At 45.5% G+C, this 19,485-nt stretch overlaps 2 protein-coding genes across 3 annotated transcripts; one reads left to right on the top strand and one right to left on the bottom strand.

The window, feature by feature from the left end:
• The first annotated feature begins 10,959 nt into the window (after nt 1–10,959).
• On the top strand, nt 10,960–13,782 carry LOC123156994 (uncharacterized protein At4g15970-like). Its single transcript, XM_044575208.1, has 3 exons — nt 10,960–11,217; nt 12,563–12,934; nt 13,019–13,782. The coding sequence occupies exons 1-3, from the start codon at nt 10,987–10,989 to the stop codon at nt 13,505–13,507; spliced, it is 1,092 nt and encodes a 363-aa protein (XP_044431143.1). The 5' UTR covers nt 10,960–10,986; the 3' UTR covers nt 13,508–13,782.
• A 2,210-nt stretch (nt 13,783–15,992) lies between these two features.
• Nucleotides 15,993–18,622, bottom strand: LOC123156995 (60S ribosomal protein L17-2). 2 transcript variants are annotated; one of them, XM_044575211.1, is made up of 7 exons: nt 18,464–18,622; nt 18,338–18,374; nt 18,189–18,229; nt 16,827–17,057; nt 16,639–16,741; nt 16,495–16,562; nt 15,993–16,299 (listed from the first exon to the last, which is right to left on the bottom strand). In XM_044575211.1, exons 1-7 carry the CDS (start codon nt 18,464–18,466, stop codon nt 16,264–16,266), a joined length of 519 nt encoding a protein of 172 aa, XP_044431146.1. In that variant the 5' UTR covers nt 18,467–18,622; the 3' UTR covers nt 15,993–16,263. The 2 variants fall into 2 exon arrangements, with proteins under 2 accessions (XP_044431146.1, XP_044431145.1); XM_044575210.1 differs by lacking the exons at nt 18,338–18,374; nt 18,464–18,622 and having other exon boundaries at nt 18,189–18,323.
• Nucleotides 18,623–19,485: the final 863 nt, after the last annotated feature.

The raw sequence follows: 19,485 nt of genomic DNA on the forward strand, positions 1-19,485 counted from the left end.
ACGTAGCCCGTTCGTCCACCACACACCCCTAACATATCAAACCCGCAACTTTCCCCCTCCGGTTCATCTGTCAGAAAACACGAAACACCGGGAATACTTTCCCGGATGTTTTCCCCCCTTCACCGGTATCACCTACTACCGCGTTAGGGCACACCGAACACCGCGTATTGCCTTGTTATATTTTGTGATGCTTTGTTTGCTCTGTATTCATTGTTTCTTCCCCCTCTTCTCTCTGGTAGACTACGAGACCGACGCTGCTGCTGACCAGTTCGACTACGGAGTTGACGACCCCTCTCTCTTGCCAGAGCAACCAGGCAAGCCCCCCCCCCCTTGATCATCAGATATCGCCTATTCTCTTCTATACTGCTTGCATTAGAGTAGTGTAGCCTGTTACTGCTTTCCGTTGATCCTATTCTGATGCATAGCCTGACATTGTTGCTACATCTGTTGATACCTTACCTGCAATCCTAAATGCTTAGTATAGGATGCTAGTTTATCATCATTGGCCCTACATTCTTGTCAGTCTGCCTTGCTATACTATCGGGCCGTGATCACTTGGGAGGTGATCACGGGCATATACTATATATACTTTACACTGTTACATTACCTGTGATACTGTTCGGAGTTGGGGGCTGAAGCGGCAGGTGGCTCCATCCCGGTAGAGGTGGGCCTGGGTTCCCGACGGCCCTCGACTGTTACTTTGTGGCGAAGCGACAGGGCAGGTTGAGACCACCTAGGAGACAGGTGGGCCTGGCCCTGTTCGGCGTTCGCGGATACTTAACACGCTTAACGAGATCTTGGTATTTGATCTGAGTCTGGCTACGAGCCTATACGCACTAACCATCTACGCGGGAGTAGTTATGGGTATCCCGACGTCGTGGTATCAGCCGAAGCACTCCAGACGTCAGCGACGGAGCGGCGCGCGCCGGATTGGAACGTAAGCCTGCTCTTGTATTAAGGGGGCTAGTTCTGCTTCCGGCCGCCCTCGCAACGTGCAGGTGTGCTATGGGCGATGGGCCCAGACCCCTGTGCGCTTAGGTTTAGACCGGCGTGCTGGCCTCTCTGTTTTGCCTAGGTGGGGTTGCGACGTGTTGATCTTCCGCGGCCGGGCATGACCCAGGAAAGTGTGTCCGGCCAAATGGGATCGAGCGTGTTGGGTTATGTGGTGCACCCCTGCAGGGAAGTTAATCTATTCAAATAGCCGTGATCTTCGGTAACAGGACGACTTGGAGTTGTACCTTGACCTTATGACAACTAGAACCGGATACTTAATAAAACACACCCTTCCAAGTTCCACAGACAACCCGGTGATCGCTTTTCCACAGGGTTACGAGGAGAGGATCGCCGGGTAGAATTATGCTATGCGATGCTACTGGAGATGCTGCTTGGAGATACTACTTGGAGATGCTACTTGGAGGACTACAATCTACTCTCTTCTATATGCTGCAAGACGGAGGCTACCAGAAGCGTAGTCTTCGACAGGATTAGCTATCCCCCTCTTATTCTGGCATTCTGCAGTTCAGTCCACCGATATGGCCTCCTTACACATATACCCATGCATATGTAGTATAGTTCCTTGCTTGCGAGTACTTTGGATGAGTACTCACGGTTGCTTTCTCCCCCTTTTTCCCCTTTTCCTTTCTTTCTGGTTGTCGCAACCAGATGCTGGAGTTCAGGAGGCAGACGCCACCGTCGACGACGACCCCTACTACACCGGAGGTGCTCCTACTACGTGCAGCCCGCTGACGACGACCTGGAGTAGTTTAGGAGGATCCCAGGCAGGAGGCCTGCGCCTCTTTCGATCTGTATCCCAGTTTGTGCTAGCCTTCTTAAGGCAAACTTGTTTAACTTATGTCTGTCCTCAGATATTGTTGCTTCCGCTGACTCGTCAATGATCGAGCACTTGTATTCGAGCCCTCGAGGCCCCTGGCTTGTATTATGATGCTTGTATGACTTATTTTATTTGTAGAGTTGTGTTGTGATATCTTCCCGTGAGTCCCTGATCTTGATCGTACACATTTGCGTGCATGATTAGTGTACGATTAAACCAGGGGCGTCACACCAAGGCACGCCCTGGTGGGTGCTGCCCTCCTCGCCCACCTCCGGTGCCCATCTTCTGGTATATAAGTCATTTCGACCTAGAAAAAAATAAGGATAGGACTTTCGGGACGAAGCGCCGCCACCTCGAGGCGGAACTTGGGCAGGAGCACTTTTGCCCTCCGACGGAGCGATTCCGCCAAGGGAACTTCCCTCCTGGAGGGGGAAATCATCGTCATCATCATCACCAACAACTCTCCCATCTTGGGGAGGGATATCTTCACCAACATCTTCAACAACACCAACTCCTCTCAAACCCTAGTTCATCTCTTGTGTTCAATCTTTGTATCAATACTGTAGATTGGTGCCTGTGGGTGACTAGTAGTGTTGATTACATCTTGTAGTTGATTACTATATGGTTTATTTGGTGGAAGATTATATGTTCAGAACCATTATGCTATTTAATACCCCTCTCATCTTGAGCATGATTATCATTTGTGAGTAGTTACTTTCGTTCTTGAGGTCACAGGAGAAATCATGTTGCAAGTAATCATGTAAACTTGATATGTGTTTGATATTTTGATGATATGTATGGTGTCATTCTCTTAGTGGTGAACGTGGACTACATGACACTTCACCATATTTGGTCCTAAGGGAATGCATTGTGGAGTAGTTATTAGATGGTGGGTTGCGAGAGTGACAGAAGCTTCAACCCCAGTTTATGCGCTATTCCGTAAGGGACCGATTGGATCCAAAAGTTTAATGCTATGGTTAGAATTTATTCTTAATACTTTTCTCGTAGTTGCGGATGCTTGCGAGAGGGTTAATCATATGTAGGAGGATTGTTCAAGTAAGAACAGCACCTGACCTAAGCACCGGTCCACCCACATATCAAATTATCAAAGTACCGAACACGAATTAAGCCAACATGATGAAAGTGACTAGATGGAATTCCCGTGTGCCCTCAAGAACACTTTGCTTATTATAAGAAACCGTTTTGGCCTGTCCTTTGCCTCAAAAGGATTGGGCTAGCTTGCTACACTTTTGTTACTACTATCATTACTTGCTCGTTACAAATTATCTTGCTATCAAACTACTTTGCTACTTACAATTTTAGCACTTGCAGACATTACCTTGCTGAAAACCACTTGTCATTTCCTTCTGCTCCTCGTTGGGTTCGACACTCTTACTTATCAAAAAGGCTACAATTGACCCCATATACTTGTGGGTCATCACTTGACTATATCGCATCACAACATGCCCTGCAAAAACAAGTTAGATGTCCTCTACTTTGTTGTTGCAAGTTTTACGTGGCTGCTACGGGCTTCTAGCAAGAAGCATCCTTACCTACGGCACAAAAACCACAATGGTGATTTATCAAGTTTGTTGTTTTAACCTTCAACAAGGACCAGCCGTAGTCAAATTCAATTCAACTAAAGTAGGAGAAACAGACACCCGCCAGCCACCTTTATGCAAAACTAGTTGCATGCCTGTCGGTGGAACCGGTCTCGTGAACATGGTCATGTAAGGTTGGTCCGGGCCGTTTCATCCAACAATACCACCGAATCAAAATAAGACATTGGTGGTAAGCAGTATGACGATCACCGCCCACAACTCTTTGTGTTCTACCCGTGCATATCATCTACGCATACATGGCTCGGATGCCACTGTTGGGGAACGTAACATGTTATTTCGAAAAAATTCCTACGCTCACGCAAGATTTATCTAGGAGATGCATACCAACGAGAGAGGGAGATGATACATCCATTTTGCATCATGCTTTTATATCAATATTTATTGCATTAATGGTTGTTATTACACATTATGTCACAATACTTATGCCTTTTCTCTCTTATTTTATAAGGTTTACATGAAGAGGGAGAATGGCGGCAGCTGGAATTCTGGACTGGAAAAGGAGCAAATATTAGAGACCTATTCTGCACAACTCCAAAAGTCCTGAAAACTTCATAGAGATCAGTTTTGGAATATATTAAAAATATTGGGCGAAGAAAGCACCAGAGGGGGGCCACCAGTCATCCACGAGGGTGGAGGGTGCGCGCCCGTGCCTCGTGGGCCCCCTGGCAGGCCCCCGACGTCCATCTTCTGCTATATGGTGTCTTTTGCCCTGGAAAAAATCATGCAGAAGCTTTTGGGACGAAGCACCGCCGTCTCGAGGCGGAACCTGGGCAGGACCAATCTAGGGCTCCGGAGGACTGTTCTGCCGGGTAATCATCCCTCCGGGAGGGGGAAATCACCGCCATTGTCATCACCATCGATCCTCTCATCGAGAGGGAGTCAATCTCCATCAACATCTTCACCAGCACCATCTCCTCTGAAACCCTAGTTCATCTCTTGTATCCGATCTTTATCTCAAAACCTCAGATTGGTACCTGTGGTTGCTAGTGGTGTTGATTACTCCTTGTAGTTGATGCTAGTTGTTTTATTTAGTGGAAGATCATTTGTTCAGATCCTTAATGCTATTCAATACCCCTCTGATTATGAACATGAATATGATTTTTGAGTAGTTACGTTTGTTCCTGAGGACATGGGAGAGGTGTTGTTATAAGTAATCATGTGAATTTGGTATTCGTTCGATATTTTGATGAGATGTATGTTGTCTCTCCTCTAGTGGTGTTATGTGAACATAGACTACATGACACTTCACCATGATTTGGGCCTAGAGGAAGGCATTGGGAAGTAATAAGTAGATGATGGGTTGGTAGAGTGACAGAAGCTTAAACACTAGTTTATGCGTTGCTTCGTAAGGGGCTGATTTGGATCCATATGTTTCATGCTATGGTTAGGTTTACCTTAATTCTTCTTTCGTAGTTGCGGATGCTTGCGAGAGAGGTTAATCATAAGTGGGAGGCTTGTCCAAGTAAGGATAGCACCCAAGCACCGGTCCACCCACATATCAAATTATCAAAGTAACGAACCTGAGTCATATGAGAATGATGAAAATTAGCTTGACAGTAATTCTCATGTGTCCTCGGGAGCACTTTGCTTTATATAAGAGTTTGTCCAGGCTTGTCCTTTGCTTCAAAAAGGATTGGGCCACCTTGATGCAGCTTGTTACTTTTGTTAATTGTCACTCATTACAAATTACCTTATCACAAAACTATCTGTTACCGATAATTTCAGTGCTTGCAGAGAATACCTTACTGAAAACCGCTTGTCATTTCCTTCTGCTCCTCGTTGGGTTCGACACTCTTACCTATCGAAAGGACTACGATAGATCCCATATACTTGTGGGTCATCAGGAGAGTGTGTCTGCGTACCCTCGTAGACCGTAAGTGGAAGCATTTGAAAACGCGGTTGATGTAATCGAATTTCTTCTAGCTCCGACCGATCAAGTACCGAACGTACGAAACCTCCGAGTTCTGCACATGTTCAACTCGATGACGTCCCTCGTCCTTTTGATCCAGCAAAGGTGTCGAGGAAGTAGATGAGTTCCGTCAGCATGACGACGTGGTGACGGTGATGGTGATGTGATCCGTGCAGGGCTTCGCCTAAGCATCGCGAGAAATATGACCGAGGGCGTAAACTATGAAGGGGGGCGCCGCACACGGCTCACAATTGATGTTTTTTGTGTTCAAGGCGCCTCCCCACATATATATAGGTTGGAGGGGAGGAGAGGCAGCCAGGGGGCGCCCCAAGTAGGCCGAATCCTACTTGGGGTCTTCCCCAATTCAGCCTCCCCCCTTCCATAATTGCCGGAGAAGAAAGGAAGGGGGGAGAGAGAAAGGAAGGGGGCGAAACCCCCTTGTTCCTTCTCCTATTCGGCCACGTGCCAAAGGGGGGCGCCACCCCTTGTGGGCTGGTGTGCTTCCCTCTTATGGCCCATATGGCCCATATCTTCTCCCCGGGGGTTCCGATAACCCCTCCGGTACTCCGGTATGTACCCGATACACTCCGGTACCCTTTTGGTGTCTGAATACTACCTTCCAATATATCAATCCTTACCTCTCGACCATTTCGAGACTCCTCATCATGTCCATTATCTCATCTGGGACTCCGAACAACCTTCGGTCACCAAAACACATAACTCATATAATACATATCGTCATCAAACTTTAAGCGTGTGGACCCTACGGGTTCGAGAACTATGTAGACATGACCGAGACACCTCTCCGGTCAATAACCAATAGCAGAACCTGGATGCTCATATTGGCTCCCACATATTCTATGAAGATCTTTATCGGTCGAATTGTTATGACAACATACGTTGTTCCCTTTGTTATCGGTACGTTACTTGCCTGAGATTCGATCGTCGGTATCTTCATACCTAGTTTAATCTCGTCACCAGCAAGTCTATTTACTCATTCTGTAATACATCATCCTGCAACTAACTCATTAGTCACTTTGCTTGCAAGGCTTCTTATGATGTGTATTACCGAGAGGGCCCAGAGATACCTCCCCGATACTCGAAGTGACAAATCCTAATCTTAATCTATGCCAACCCAACAAACACCTTCGGAGATACCTGTAGAGCATATTTATAATCACTCAGTTATGTTGTGATGTTTGATATCACACAAGGCATTCCTCCGGTATCCGGGAGTTGCATAATCTCATAGTCGAAGGAATATGTATTTGACATGAAGAAAGCAATAGCAATAAAACTGAACGATCATAATGCTAAGCTAACAGATGGGTCTTGTCCATCACATCATTCTCCTAATGATGTGATCCCGTTTATCAAATGATAACACATGTCTATGGTTAGGAAACTTAACTATGTTTGATCAACGAGCTAGTCTAGTAGAGGCTTACTAGGGACACGATATTTTGTCTATGTATCCACACATATATCAAGTTTCCGATTAATACAATTCTAGCATTAATAATAAACATTTATCATGAAATAAGGAAATATAAAATAACAACTTTATTATTGCCTCTAGGGCATATTTCCTTCAGGACCATGGCAATTTTCTCCCCTTTTTTGCAACTTGGCAAATTTTCTTTTTGAACGGGACCGTGGAAAATTTAGTGTACATATCATGGGAAATATATTTGTATGGACCATGGCATTTTGTAGTCCGCATATCATGATATCTGAACATTTCCGACAAGTTGCCATGGCACATGGCAACATTAGTTTTTACTCCTCGTGTTTCTCATTTAATATCATCACAATTTGTTATTGGACCATGGCAAATTGAGTTGTTCGAGCATGGCAAATGTAGTCTCAGGATCATGGTAATTTTCCTTTTTCTTTTGCATCACGTCAAAAATTACTTTTTATTTTGGACCATTAAAATTTACTTTCATGTAGCATGGCAAATGTATGGATTATGGCGTTTTTACTATATGCACCATGGCAATTTTCTTCCTTTTTTGCAACATGGCAAATTTCTTTTGCACGGGACCATGGCAAATATAGCCTATGTACCATGGAAATTATAGTGTATGGATCATGGCATTCTTTTAGTCTACATTTTTATTATATGGATCATGCCATCTAACTATAGTGTATAGATCATGGCATATTTTTCTAGTCTATGAATCATGATCTATAGAACATTTTAGTTCATGTCATTTTCTGAAACATATTTTTTCTGCCATGATAATTTTTAATTTTTGACATGGCAGCTTTGCCATGTTTTTCTTAGGAATCAAATATGTTTTGTAAACCCTGCCATTTTATTAAAAAAATGATGGCAAATATAATGGAATTTTTTAGAAATTTTCATGGCAATTTTCAGCTTTTAAAGTTGATGGCATCGTAGCAGAGCAAAAACTGGGCCTTTTTTTGTCGCAGCCAAAAAGTATTTTGGCTTGTTTTTGTTGTTGTTGCCCAGTACGGACAGAACATGACTCGCGGCATGAAGGAGACAGAAAAGTTGATGTTTGAAATGAACACACAACCTCCAGTTTCGTACTCTGAGCTCACAGCCAACTGAACAAGCTCTGTGTTGGTAACTTAGGGTTAGTTTACATTTAAATAGTATCACATCGCCCCTTATGCCAAATCCCTCCAATTTGTGTACGTTTTCAAGTTACCAATAAGCCAGCTAAAAAACAAATAAGCAGATAAATAAATAGAGATAACGAAAGAGAATTAGGCTCCCACGCTACGTGTGGAGGGAGATCCTATACAGTACTTCTGCCCCTTTGCCAATCGAAATGGTCGCCACAGCAGCACCATCAACCATGCAGTATGAAATGTTTCTCCCATGGAGAAGCACGGGTCCGAACCATGCAATTTGAACCCAGTCAACCATATTTCTTTGTAGGCCATCGAAATGGGAGTCGGACCATGCCTTAGGCTGTGCAAGTATGAGTTGGACTAGAAAGGATCTTGAGTTATTAAGGATGTGTTTTCTTTTCACTCGTTACAACGCACAATTATGTTTGCTAGTTATATTTACTTTTTCAAAACGTTAGTTTGGAAGAAATAGATGGTGTAGTAGATAGAGAAACAAGACATTGCGAACACTTGCGTTGCTTTTAGTAAAGTGAACAAAATCAGTTAAAAAAAGTGAACAAAACAGAACTGGAATGAGGAAGATCGTAACGTAAGTGTTATCATTTTTTTACTAGGTTTTTTAGGGGATTTGTTTTTACTTTTTTTGAGTGGAAGGGGAATTTTTACTTTTTTTTTAGTGGGAGGGGAATTTTTTTTACTGGGTGCTGGTTCTGCGAAGACCTGAGACGGCGAAAGCCCGGATGTGGCGCAAGTCTTGGCCCAAATCCTTCGCGAACGGCCCGTATACCCAGCGATCCAGCCCATACGTGCACCCATGACGAGGTTTCAGGCGGCGACACCGGCACACGAGAGCTCAACTGCGCCAGAGGCGAAGAAGACGGCGCGACTGTCCTCCTCCTTACCAACCCGTGGTCGTGGCGCCGTCACGGTTCGAGTCCTCCGGCGACGCGCCGTTCACTGCCGGGTAGCGGCGCCGGCGCCACCTCGCTGTGGCAATCTGCCTGGGTAATTGCCGGTTTTCCCCTCTAGTTTACTTTACCTTCATTTAGGCGATTAAAGATTAATTACGGCGAGTCCCGTAGGGTTTAACGAAAACAGTAGACCGAGGTGGTTGATCAGCTCTTACTTTCTATGGCAAGCAAGAATGGTATTCCAATACCCTCCTTTGCATCTCCTACTAATATAACGGGAAAAAAATCAGTACCATCACGAAGATTTGTACTGACTCCTAATCTCCTACTCCCTCTGTCTCAAAATAAATGCCTCAACTTTATATTAGTTTTAATATAAAGTTATATTAAACTTGAGACATTTATTTTAGGATAGAGGAAGTAACATTCATCAGCTGCCATCTTACAGTAGTACTGAAGTCGGACATCCTATCCCTAATAAAAAAGTAAAAAGACAGTCAGACATCCTAAATTTCGGCCAACAATACTTGCAAAAATAGTTGGATCAGATACCTCGGCATGTATGTATGCATACATTTTTACTTCAAAAGTATTTTCTCGGCATATGCAATGTTTATGGGTCCTAATAACGCCCACACGTATGGTATACTAGACATCTACCCATATACCATGTGTGGCGTGAGCAGGAGACAACCCACACGGGTCGTGTGTGGCGAACACTAGAATTGCTCACACGTGTGGGGCGCAGCTACTTCATGCAACACGTCCAACAAGTACTACTCATCCCCACCCCGCGCGTGTGGCACGAAGCAAATATGCCCACACGTCCTAGCGCAACTACGTTAGGTACCCGCGGGATGACGATTCAGTTGCCATCCGGGATGGCAGAAGTAGTATCCTAGATGGCAAATGTAGTTGTAAAAGCATGACAACTCTCTCTGTTTTGGTTAACTATAGTTGCCACGTCTAATTTATGATAGTTGTTGTGTGTAATCAAACCATAGTTACCGTGTGTGATTAACTACTTGCCACATATGGTCAAACAATAGTTGTCATGTGTGTTTACCTAGTTGCCACGTGTGGTCCAATCATAGTTTCAGTTGTCGTCTAGCAACGAATCATAATTACCATGGGTGTTTACCTAGTCGCCACGTACACGCAACTGCAGTTGTCATCCAACAACATACCGGTGTCGTGTGCGCGAAAAGCAGTTCGCCCACACGCGCATGGACTAGATAGTGGCTGTGTGGACAGAAACTAGTTCGCCACACAGCGCAGCCGGCAAACCGCGTGCTGTGGGGCATGTGGACGAACTCTCCAACGCCCACCCGCACGATGATGCCCACATGGCATTCAAATTCTAACGGATTTCTTTAGGATTCGTGTAAAACAGAATTAACGCAGATTAAAGCATGTGGGCAATGTGCAAACATGCCGCACGTGTGGGCATTATCATTTGGGATGTTTATTGGACTTTATAAATACAAATATATGTTACAAAATAGTGGCCAAATTGTATTGTGTTTCTCCACTAAACTTTTGGGTTATAAATATGTGTTGCAACGTGGAAATTATCTTCCACGCGGAATAGTAAACTTTGCAAGAGGTACATTTAAACTTTTTGGAACTTTGAGACGAGACACGGTGCTACATGGCATCCTCACACTGGATTGGTATCCTTACGCTTGAACCGAGTAAACTTGATAGAAGTGTACTTTGATGGGCGTGATATTTTGTAAAGTGAGTGAATCAAAGTTGCCATACTTTGATTGATCCTTTGGCATAGCACAGAACAATTTGCTTGTATGTTTGGGTTTGGCTAGCATATTCTTTTCCGTTCCTTCACTTCCAGTTTCAATTCCCTCAGGCTTCAGGTTCACAAATTCCCACAGCCCTTAATCTGCATCATTGGAAAAAGTAGGCATTAGAGCAAATCTTCGGCACTATTATTCCAACTCAGACGCCTTAATCTACAGCATAACGTTCCATAAACCTCCACAAACACAGAGCAGCAACAACAGAAGAAAGATTAAGTGTGCCACCAGGTGCACTATATATATATATAGTAGTGCTACTCGTGTTAGAACCACACCTTGCCATACAAACATGGCGCTCTTCTCTGATGATGATGCGTCCCAATATCAAATTAGGAGCAGCAAGAATATGACCTACAAGGTGAGAGGGGACATGAAGAAGCTCCTCCCAGTCACCACCTTCTTCCTCGGCGCGGCGTTGACAGCGGCGTTGGTCTTCCTCAATGCTACACTGGATGGGAACTGGCGGCCCTCCGCCCTGGCCTCATGGGGCACTGGTACTCAGCCAGCCTCCAACCCCAAGGTCAGTGATCCTCTCCTTGTTCTTGTTGAATACTTTTGCTTCCATTTTTCCACCCTCATTGTTTACCTTCGATTTTCTGAAATACGGATAGTTTGATCTTGCAAGAAAAAAGAAGAACAAACTTGCGAGCTAATTTTGACTGCAGGAAACATGTAGTGTAATCATGTTGTATTGTCCTTTTTACACGACACAAGTTTTTTATTTCCGGTAATGCATCAGTAAGGTAGAAATAAAATTTGATCATGCGCATTACTGCAATTTTGTTGAGCAATGCTAATTGAGTAACCATGTGGAATGAATGAAGACTGGAGAGTATCCTTTTTTTTTTGGACACAAAAGTGTCAACAAAATTTGAACAGAAGAGAAAACTACAGTGATGATTTCTGCCTTATTAACCAGAGCTGAAAATGCAGCTCCTTTTTCGCCTCCTCAGTTACGAGATACTCCTGATACAGTTACATGATCAAATTTTGCTATGTCCATTGCTGTAGGAGTGTAGAAGCGCATCTAGTGACTCCCTTGATTTTCTACTAGATTCTCAAAAATCCAATTCGGTGCCCAGGCTCATCTGCACCCGGTCAGAACAAAAATAAAAAAAATTCAAAAAAATCTATTTCCTTTTGCGTGATAGAAAATTGTATGGGTGAGGTTCGCTCCAAATTTTAACTTATTTGGACATCTGAGCAGCTCTTAGCAAAAAAAAAACAAATCGGCTCAGAACAGTGTGTGAACAGTAAACTTTTTTACAGACTCTGAATTTGTTTTTTTTGCTGAGAGTTGCTCAGATATCCAAATGAGGTGAAATTTGGAGCGCACCTCACGCATAAACTTATCTACCACACACAAAAAATGGGTTTTTTTTGAATTTGTTTAATATTTATTTTGATTTTTTCGTTAGAGGGGTGAAGATGAGCTCGGGAGCAGAAACGCCTCACTCATTCCCTCCCAGCTATATCTGCACTCCGTGAATCCATGTTCAATGTAATACTATACCTCATATACCTATTTGGCGGTAATGGAGCTTAAAATGTTATTTCTAAAACAGTTTTGCTAAAACTAAACAACTGCATGGTGATGCTAATTTTCCAAGACTGCCTTCAGATAGGGCTTGTAATATTGGGATCGCAAAGCCTTAAAGCTGAACCTGACCTGCAGAGGCAACGAATATGCGCCTAATATCCAAGAAGGCTTGTGACAAAATGATTTCGATGACCAGATAACAGATTTTGCATGAACTTTTAAGCTAAAATTCCAATGATGACTAGACCATCTGTTTCTGGATTATTCAAGTCAAAATCATGAACTATCATCTCGTTTGCAGCATCTAACTTATTTCCCTGTGCAGACGAAAGCATTGACAGAACTGGCAGAGGTGCTGAAGAACGCATCCATGGAGGACGGCACGGTGATCATGACGTCCATCAACAAGGCGTACGCTGCTCCGGGGTCCCTCCTGGACCTCTTTCTTGAGAGCTTCCGGGTGGGCGAGGGCACGGCGCACCTGCTGGACCACGTCCTCATTGTGGCCGTCGACCCCGGCGCGCTCCGGCGGTGCCGGTCGGTGCACCGGCACTGCTACCTCCTCCGTCGCTCCCCGGGCGCCGTGGACTACAGCGGCGAGAAGCACTTCATGACCAAGGACTACCTGGACATGATGTGGGGCAGGAACCGGTTCCAGCAGACCATCCTCGAGCTCGGCTTCAACTTCCTCTTCACGGTACGTGCGCGCACCACCGCCGGTGCATGTCTACGGACCGCCGGTGCAATCCACTAACCATGTACTAGGTGTTTGGTGTTTCAGGACATCGACATCATGTGGTTCCGGAACCCGCTGCGGCACATCGCCATCACGTCGGACGTGGCCATCGCGAGCGACTTCTTCAACGGGGACCCGGAGAGCATGGGGAACCGGCCCAACGGCGGGTTCCTGTACGTGCGGTCGGCGAACCGGACGGTGGAGTTCTACCGGCGGTGGCGGCGCGCGCGGCGCAGGTTCCCGGCGGGGACCAACGAACAGGAGATCCTGGGGCGGGCGCAGGGGGAGCTGAGCCGGCGCTCCGGCGTGCGGATGCAGTTCCTGGACACGGCCCACTGCGGGGGCTTCTGCCAGCTGAGCGGCGACATGGGCAGGGTGTGCACGCTGCACGCCAACTGCTGCACCGGCCTCGCCAACAAGGTGCACGACCTCAGGAACGTGCTCAGGGACTGGAGGAACTACACGGCGGCGCCGCCCGAGGACCGGCGCGTGGGAGGCTTCCAATGGACCAGGCCCGGCAGGTGCATCCGCTGACAGAGGTGTGGCGCCGCGTCAGCGGGCTGGAATGGCTCATCGAATTGCACGTCGTGTCCTTGTTCTTGTTTCTGCATGGCAGTGGCTGGTTTTTACCCGACTTGAGGTTGATGTTGGAGTTCGCTACATGTTTGGTGTATTTTGCAACGTCGGGTTTACTACGTACAGTACGTGTTTACTGATAGGCGAATGTAAGAAAAATGTTATAAGACTATACTGTGCTCGATTAAATTATACTAGTAGAGTGGATTGCGGTGGATTTTTATGTTAAGGCATCTCCGACTGTAAATCGAACAACTTATCTATCCGCCCGCCGAGTGATGCGAGAGCCGACCATCCAACTGCATACCTAAAAGTCTGGGTAATTTAAATTCAAATACATAGCTCCCGGTCACGTAGCGCACGCTCAATGATATATCATCGATGGTTGAGAGACTTTACCCCATGGTTGCAGATGAGTTCATCGGTGTAGGGCTCTAAATGTTTGTGCTCATGAAACCAAATATAAATGTTGGCCCAAAATGTTACACCCTTTTAATCCGTGACATAGATCTGATCGATGCTAGTAACCAACTATGTATCACATAACAACTCATCCTTCTTCGTGTTGAAGCTTTCTTCTTTACTCTTCTTATTTGAACCAGCAGAAAATTCGTTCGGATCAAGGTCGTCGTCGTCGTGCTCCTCGTGCCCCTGCTGGCTGGTATACAAATTCGGCTCTAGGGTGTAGGTGCCCGGCTGCGTGGCTACGTGTTTGACTGGGTGTATGTGCCTGGCCGCGTGGACTCTGAGTCATCCACATACCCGTCCTTGTAGCAGCTTGCACCTCTGTCATGGATCATCTCAAACATCTGCACGCTCGCGTCGTTGTACGCTGACTCGCCTGGTTGGGACATACCGGTGAACAGATGCGGGCACCGAGTTGCTCCACACCATACGTCCGCGTCCGGACATGCTGCGGCGATGCAGACTTGGAGAAAATGAGCGGCACCGTGTTGACATCGACGCAGTAAGGCACGTGCCAAGTGACGGCTGTCGGGGACTGCCTACCAAGCTACTGGGCAGCGTAAAAGTATGGAGGCTTGTATTGCAACGGCCAGGATGGCGTCTGCATGGATGGTGATGGCGATGGCACCCAGCGTCCCAAGCCTCGCCCTGCACCATACCCGTCCCCGTACGTCCGCCGCCACGACCACCACTCTGGCTGACCTTCTGCTACTTGGGCGGCGCCGCCTTTGCCTTCGCTTTGAGGGGCGGTTTTACCGTGTCGTCGAGCTGATCTTTCGGATGGCCACGATCGTTGGATCCTCCACCACCGCCTTCTCCGGCAGCTTTTCATACAAGTCCATGCGGCGGCGACGACAAAAATGGACGGGAACCGGCTAGAGAGTGGCAGGATGGTTAAGGAGAAAAAAAAGGATTTTGCCGCGAAAACAACGCAACCATCCCCAAATGTGTGGCAGGGATGTCTACTTGGATGGTGTTTTGACTCTCTCAGAGCTCCCCTAGTTTGCGGGAAAACGAACGTCAGGACTACTCCGTGAACGGCATTGGATGGCTCATGGGTTCGGACCGCTCGGACAGGTATGGGAGATTTGAGGGTTCGTGTTGGATATGGGAGGTTTGAGGGTTCGTGTTGGAGATGCCCTTAAGCAGATACGGGAAGTTTGAGGGTTTTCAGTAAACTGAAAAAAAAATCTAAAAAAATTTGTGATAAACCTTAACAAATTTTGTCAATGCTTGCAAATGTTCATCGTGAAATAACATTTCTAGAGGCCATGGCAAAATAAACAAAATCATGCTCCAAAAAAGTTATTTTCAAAGGCATCTTGGAGTGATGATTTTTTTTTTGCCACCACTTCCAAGAATGTCACTTCATGCTGAAATTTTGCAAACATCAAAAACTGTTGTCAATGTTTGTAACAAAAAAAAAATCAGAATTTTTTCAATATAAAATATTTTCAATTTTATTGTTCATCCCCAACTTGTCTGTCATTTTGCCGACAGTTTGTTAGTACAACTTGGGACGCCCACTACAAACTTCGTTGTTTGTTCTATCACTTGGGTGATTTGATTTGACCGTAAACAGCCACGGAATATATGCGCTTTCACCCGCAAAAAAAAAGGAATATAGGCGCTTTAACGGTTTGATCGCGCCTTGGATGGTTGCCTTTTCCACCACGCAGTACCCGGAACACCGGTGAAGGTCCGTGCGCACCGCGCCTGCCGGCAATTAAAGAAAATGTTCGGCAAATAACAACTTTAATGAGTGGCAGGAACAGAAAACTCGGCAGCAAACCAAGGATGTGCAACCATGCAACCAAAAATTGCAAAGCAGTATTCCAGCGAGGAATTTTTTGACCAATAGAAAGTACTACCTCTGTTCCTAAATATAAGATGTTTTAGCAGTTGAAATCGAACTGCCATAACATCTTATATTTAAGAACAGACGGTGTATATATCAAAACAACTAAAAAGTGGATCATTCAGAGCAACCAAAAAGTGGATATAATACTCGAACAGCCGGAAAGGTCCAGCATCTCTGAGAAATAAGTTCTGGTGGGCTAATGCTCAAATATCTGAAACTGTTTTAGCATATAAGGACCACTCGCAATCACAAGGATAACATCAACCTTAACAAATCCTTACTCCATGTTGGTAACAAAAACATCAAGGAGGCAACAAACACTGCCAACAAAGGTACTTGAGAAGAACTACAACTAAGATTCTTGGACGAATGCAGCCACTCCGTTAGCTTAGATAGCTTTCCTTGGTGCGACGACGTTGTCAGCCTACCAAAGGAGACAATATATGCTTTAGGAGACACAGCTAACCAAAACAGCACATAATAACAGACAGCATGGCAATGTTATTGATGCAAGACTGATTAGAAGGTGAATCTTTAGAATCTTGAAGCTAGAAATATTGGACAAATTTACAAGTTCCAGATAGGCAATAACTAAAACAAATGCAGAAAACGAGCATACCTCCTTCTTCACTGGCTCTTCCTTCTCTGACAAGATCAGCTCAATGTGGCAGGGGTTGGACATGTAAGCTGCCGTAAACAAATATTAGCACCATGTCCACTGAAAGCAAATAGACATTTTAATATAACACCCTTGAGAACTTACGATTGATGCGTCCATGAGCACGGTATGTACGGCGCCTCTGCTTTTGGGCTTGGTTCACCTGGATGTGTGAAATGTAGAGGTTGTCGACGTCCAAGCCTTTAACCTATGTACGCATCAATCAAAACAAATGCTCAGAATATGATGCGTACCAAAAAAAGAACGAGGATAAAATAGTAGCAGCAGCATACCTCAGCGTTACTCTCAGCATTCTTCAGCAAATCCAACACGAACTGGGCTGACTTTGCAGGCCAGCGACCCTGCCCATTTGGCTGGCGGTTCTTTACTTGCGCAGTACGACCCACACCTCTGCAGTATCTCCGGAAGGGAATCGCTTGCTTGTGGGCGAGAACATCCTCAAGGTACCTCTTAGCCTTGCCCAAAGGCATCCTGCGAAGAGCAAACGCTGTCTCGCGTGTGTTCTGCATCCAGTATTAGCAAGTTAGCGAAACAAACAAGATATAACGATTTGACAATGATGCGACTACAACATAATCAATCTAGCACAAAAACAAGGAACAACTGTGCTGGCACCAGAGTCCTATGATAAAACAACTGAACTTAGTTCTACAGATGCAAAAACTGGCAGAAAAATATTCCAGGCCAACAAACCATTTCCTTCCCTTACACATTATTAGCCCTAAGAAGCAATGGTACTATATTACATGGGATGTTTTTCACCAAGTTCAGAGATTGAGCAATGCTTGGTATACATACCTCAACAAAAAAGAAAAAATAGAGCAGGCTGACAAAAATTTGGCGTCTTCAGAACTAAGGATAGTCAAATTATGCAATATAAAGATAAGAAACGAGACGACGGAAAGCTATCACACACAGCACAAACGAAACTATATGGATATATCAGACCAAGAATCTTCTAAACGATTAATCCCGACTTGGATACAACGGAGCCAGGATCTTCTAAACAATTAATCCTGACTTTTAGAGAGGGAGGCAAAGATCACTGAGACTTAGGAGTTTGAGCAGTGCAACTTGCAGCAACATCACAAAGTGATAACTATGACGCGAGCAATGAACACAGCAATATTTAAAGTTCCTATTAAACTGTAATGATATTTGCCAAAAATTAATGTGCAAAACACGGACTTCAAAATTGCAGAGAAATGAGAAGGATAAAGTAGCAGCAGCATACTTAAGCGTTACTCTCAGCGTTTAGCAAATACAACACGAACTGTGCAGATTTTCGATTAAATGCGGACATTAGTTATGTACTTCCTCAAAACAAGACATGGCTAGAGATAATGTCACGTTCGCATTGCCTAAGAACCATGGGCGACTGTGACTAACGTCGGTAAAGAATGCATTGATATCCCTAAAGTAACCTGGGAACTGTGCATGCAAAGAGCAGATCAGAACCTTTACTCTTTAGGTTTATCACAATTCAATCATTCATGACGCCATTTGTAGACTCCCTAACCCTAAATCAACAAGATCGCATGAAAATTGGCAAGAACGCTAGTCTGGGATCAATCAACCAGTAGCGCAACACCACAGACAAAAGATCTCGCGCAGAGCAGGCTCACGAAACGCACCTTGAAGTGGACCCTGAGATCCTTGCCACAGGCCTTGGCCGCTGCGCACGAAATCACGAAACATCGGATCAAAACCCACCACAAGGAGAAGGCAAAGCGCAAAGCAAGAAAAAAAATCATCTAGGGGACAGAGGGAAGAGAGATCTTACACTTGGTCGGGTTGGACGGATCCCTCGAGTACTTCACCTGCGACGAATGCAACAGCGAGGATGTCAGAGCGACGGCACATACAGCAGGCAGAGGATTGTACCTGAGAAGAGGGGGACGAGGCTTACCATGGCGGCGGCGGTGGGGTTGCGGCCGGAGAGGAGGGATGGGAGGGTGAGTGCTGGCCTTGGCACGAACTCTTCCAACAGGGAAAAAACTGAGGCGGCGGCGGAGGTCTATGAGGAGGCGAGAAACCCTAAGCTTCACGGCTCTTCATGGGCTTACGGCCCAATGTATCGTCTATGGGGACAGGCCCGGCCTTTCTCTCTCTTGTTTTCCTCTTTGCGTTGCATCTTTTGTTTTTTTGTACCGCTCAAAAACAAATCTTTTGTTTTTTGTCTTTTGGGGAAAGCCATCATGGTGACTTTATTTATTTATTTATCTATCTATCTATAGGAGTATTATCAAAATTCACCGGAAGTGCAAAGCACGTCAAACATAATAAAAATTATATCGAGATTCCGAGACCACCAAACAACCACTATTGAAGCCAAAACGAGCCGCTGATGCGACGCTGTCATCGCTCACCTGCTGGAACCGGCTTGACCTTGTTAATGACAACCAGGAGGTTTTCGTGCATATGCCCCTACGGACCAGAGCCCTAGAGCCGTGGTGGACGTCGTTGAACCCTTGAATGGATCTGAAGCACCGGACACCAAATCTCACCACACAACAAGAAACCCTAATCCCATTGCATGAGAGCTCTGTCAGCTTTGTCGAGATGGACGAAGTCGAGGAAGATCGAAACCGCGAAGACAAACTCAAAGAAGAAGTACTGCCATCCGCCCGACTGTCGCCCCACGATGACTAAAAAAACAATAAACTAAACTACTAACCAAAGTGAAGGCCCCGGGATTCCTCTCACCGCCATCGGTCGCCAGTACGGCAAGCAGAGGGGAGGCGAATCCACGGGCTCGCCGGCGAAGCCTGGAAGGGAGAGTTTGCCTAGCCACCAAGGAATAGATGAGGAAGAGTTAAAGATGGAAATATTTTTAGAGAATATCATGATGACTTTATTGATCGGTGAAAGTATTGCATCATCCGTGAGTAAACCAACAATAAAATCAAAACGGAACTAAATCCACACAAT

This window comes from Triticum aestivum, chromosome 7B (assembly GCF_018294505.1).
Source record: "Triticum aestivum cultivar Chinese Spring chromosome 7B, IWGSC CS RefSeq v2.1, whole genome shotgun sequence".
Lineage (NCBI taxonomy): Eukaryota > Viridiplantae > Streptophyta > Magnoliopsida > Poales > Poaceae > Triticum > Triticum aestivum.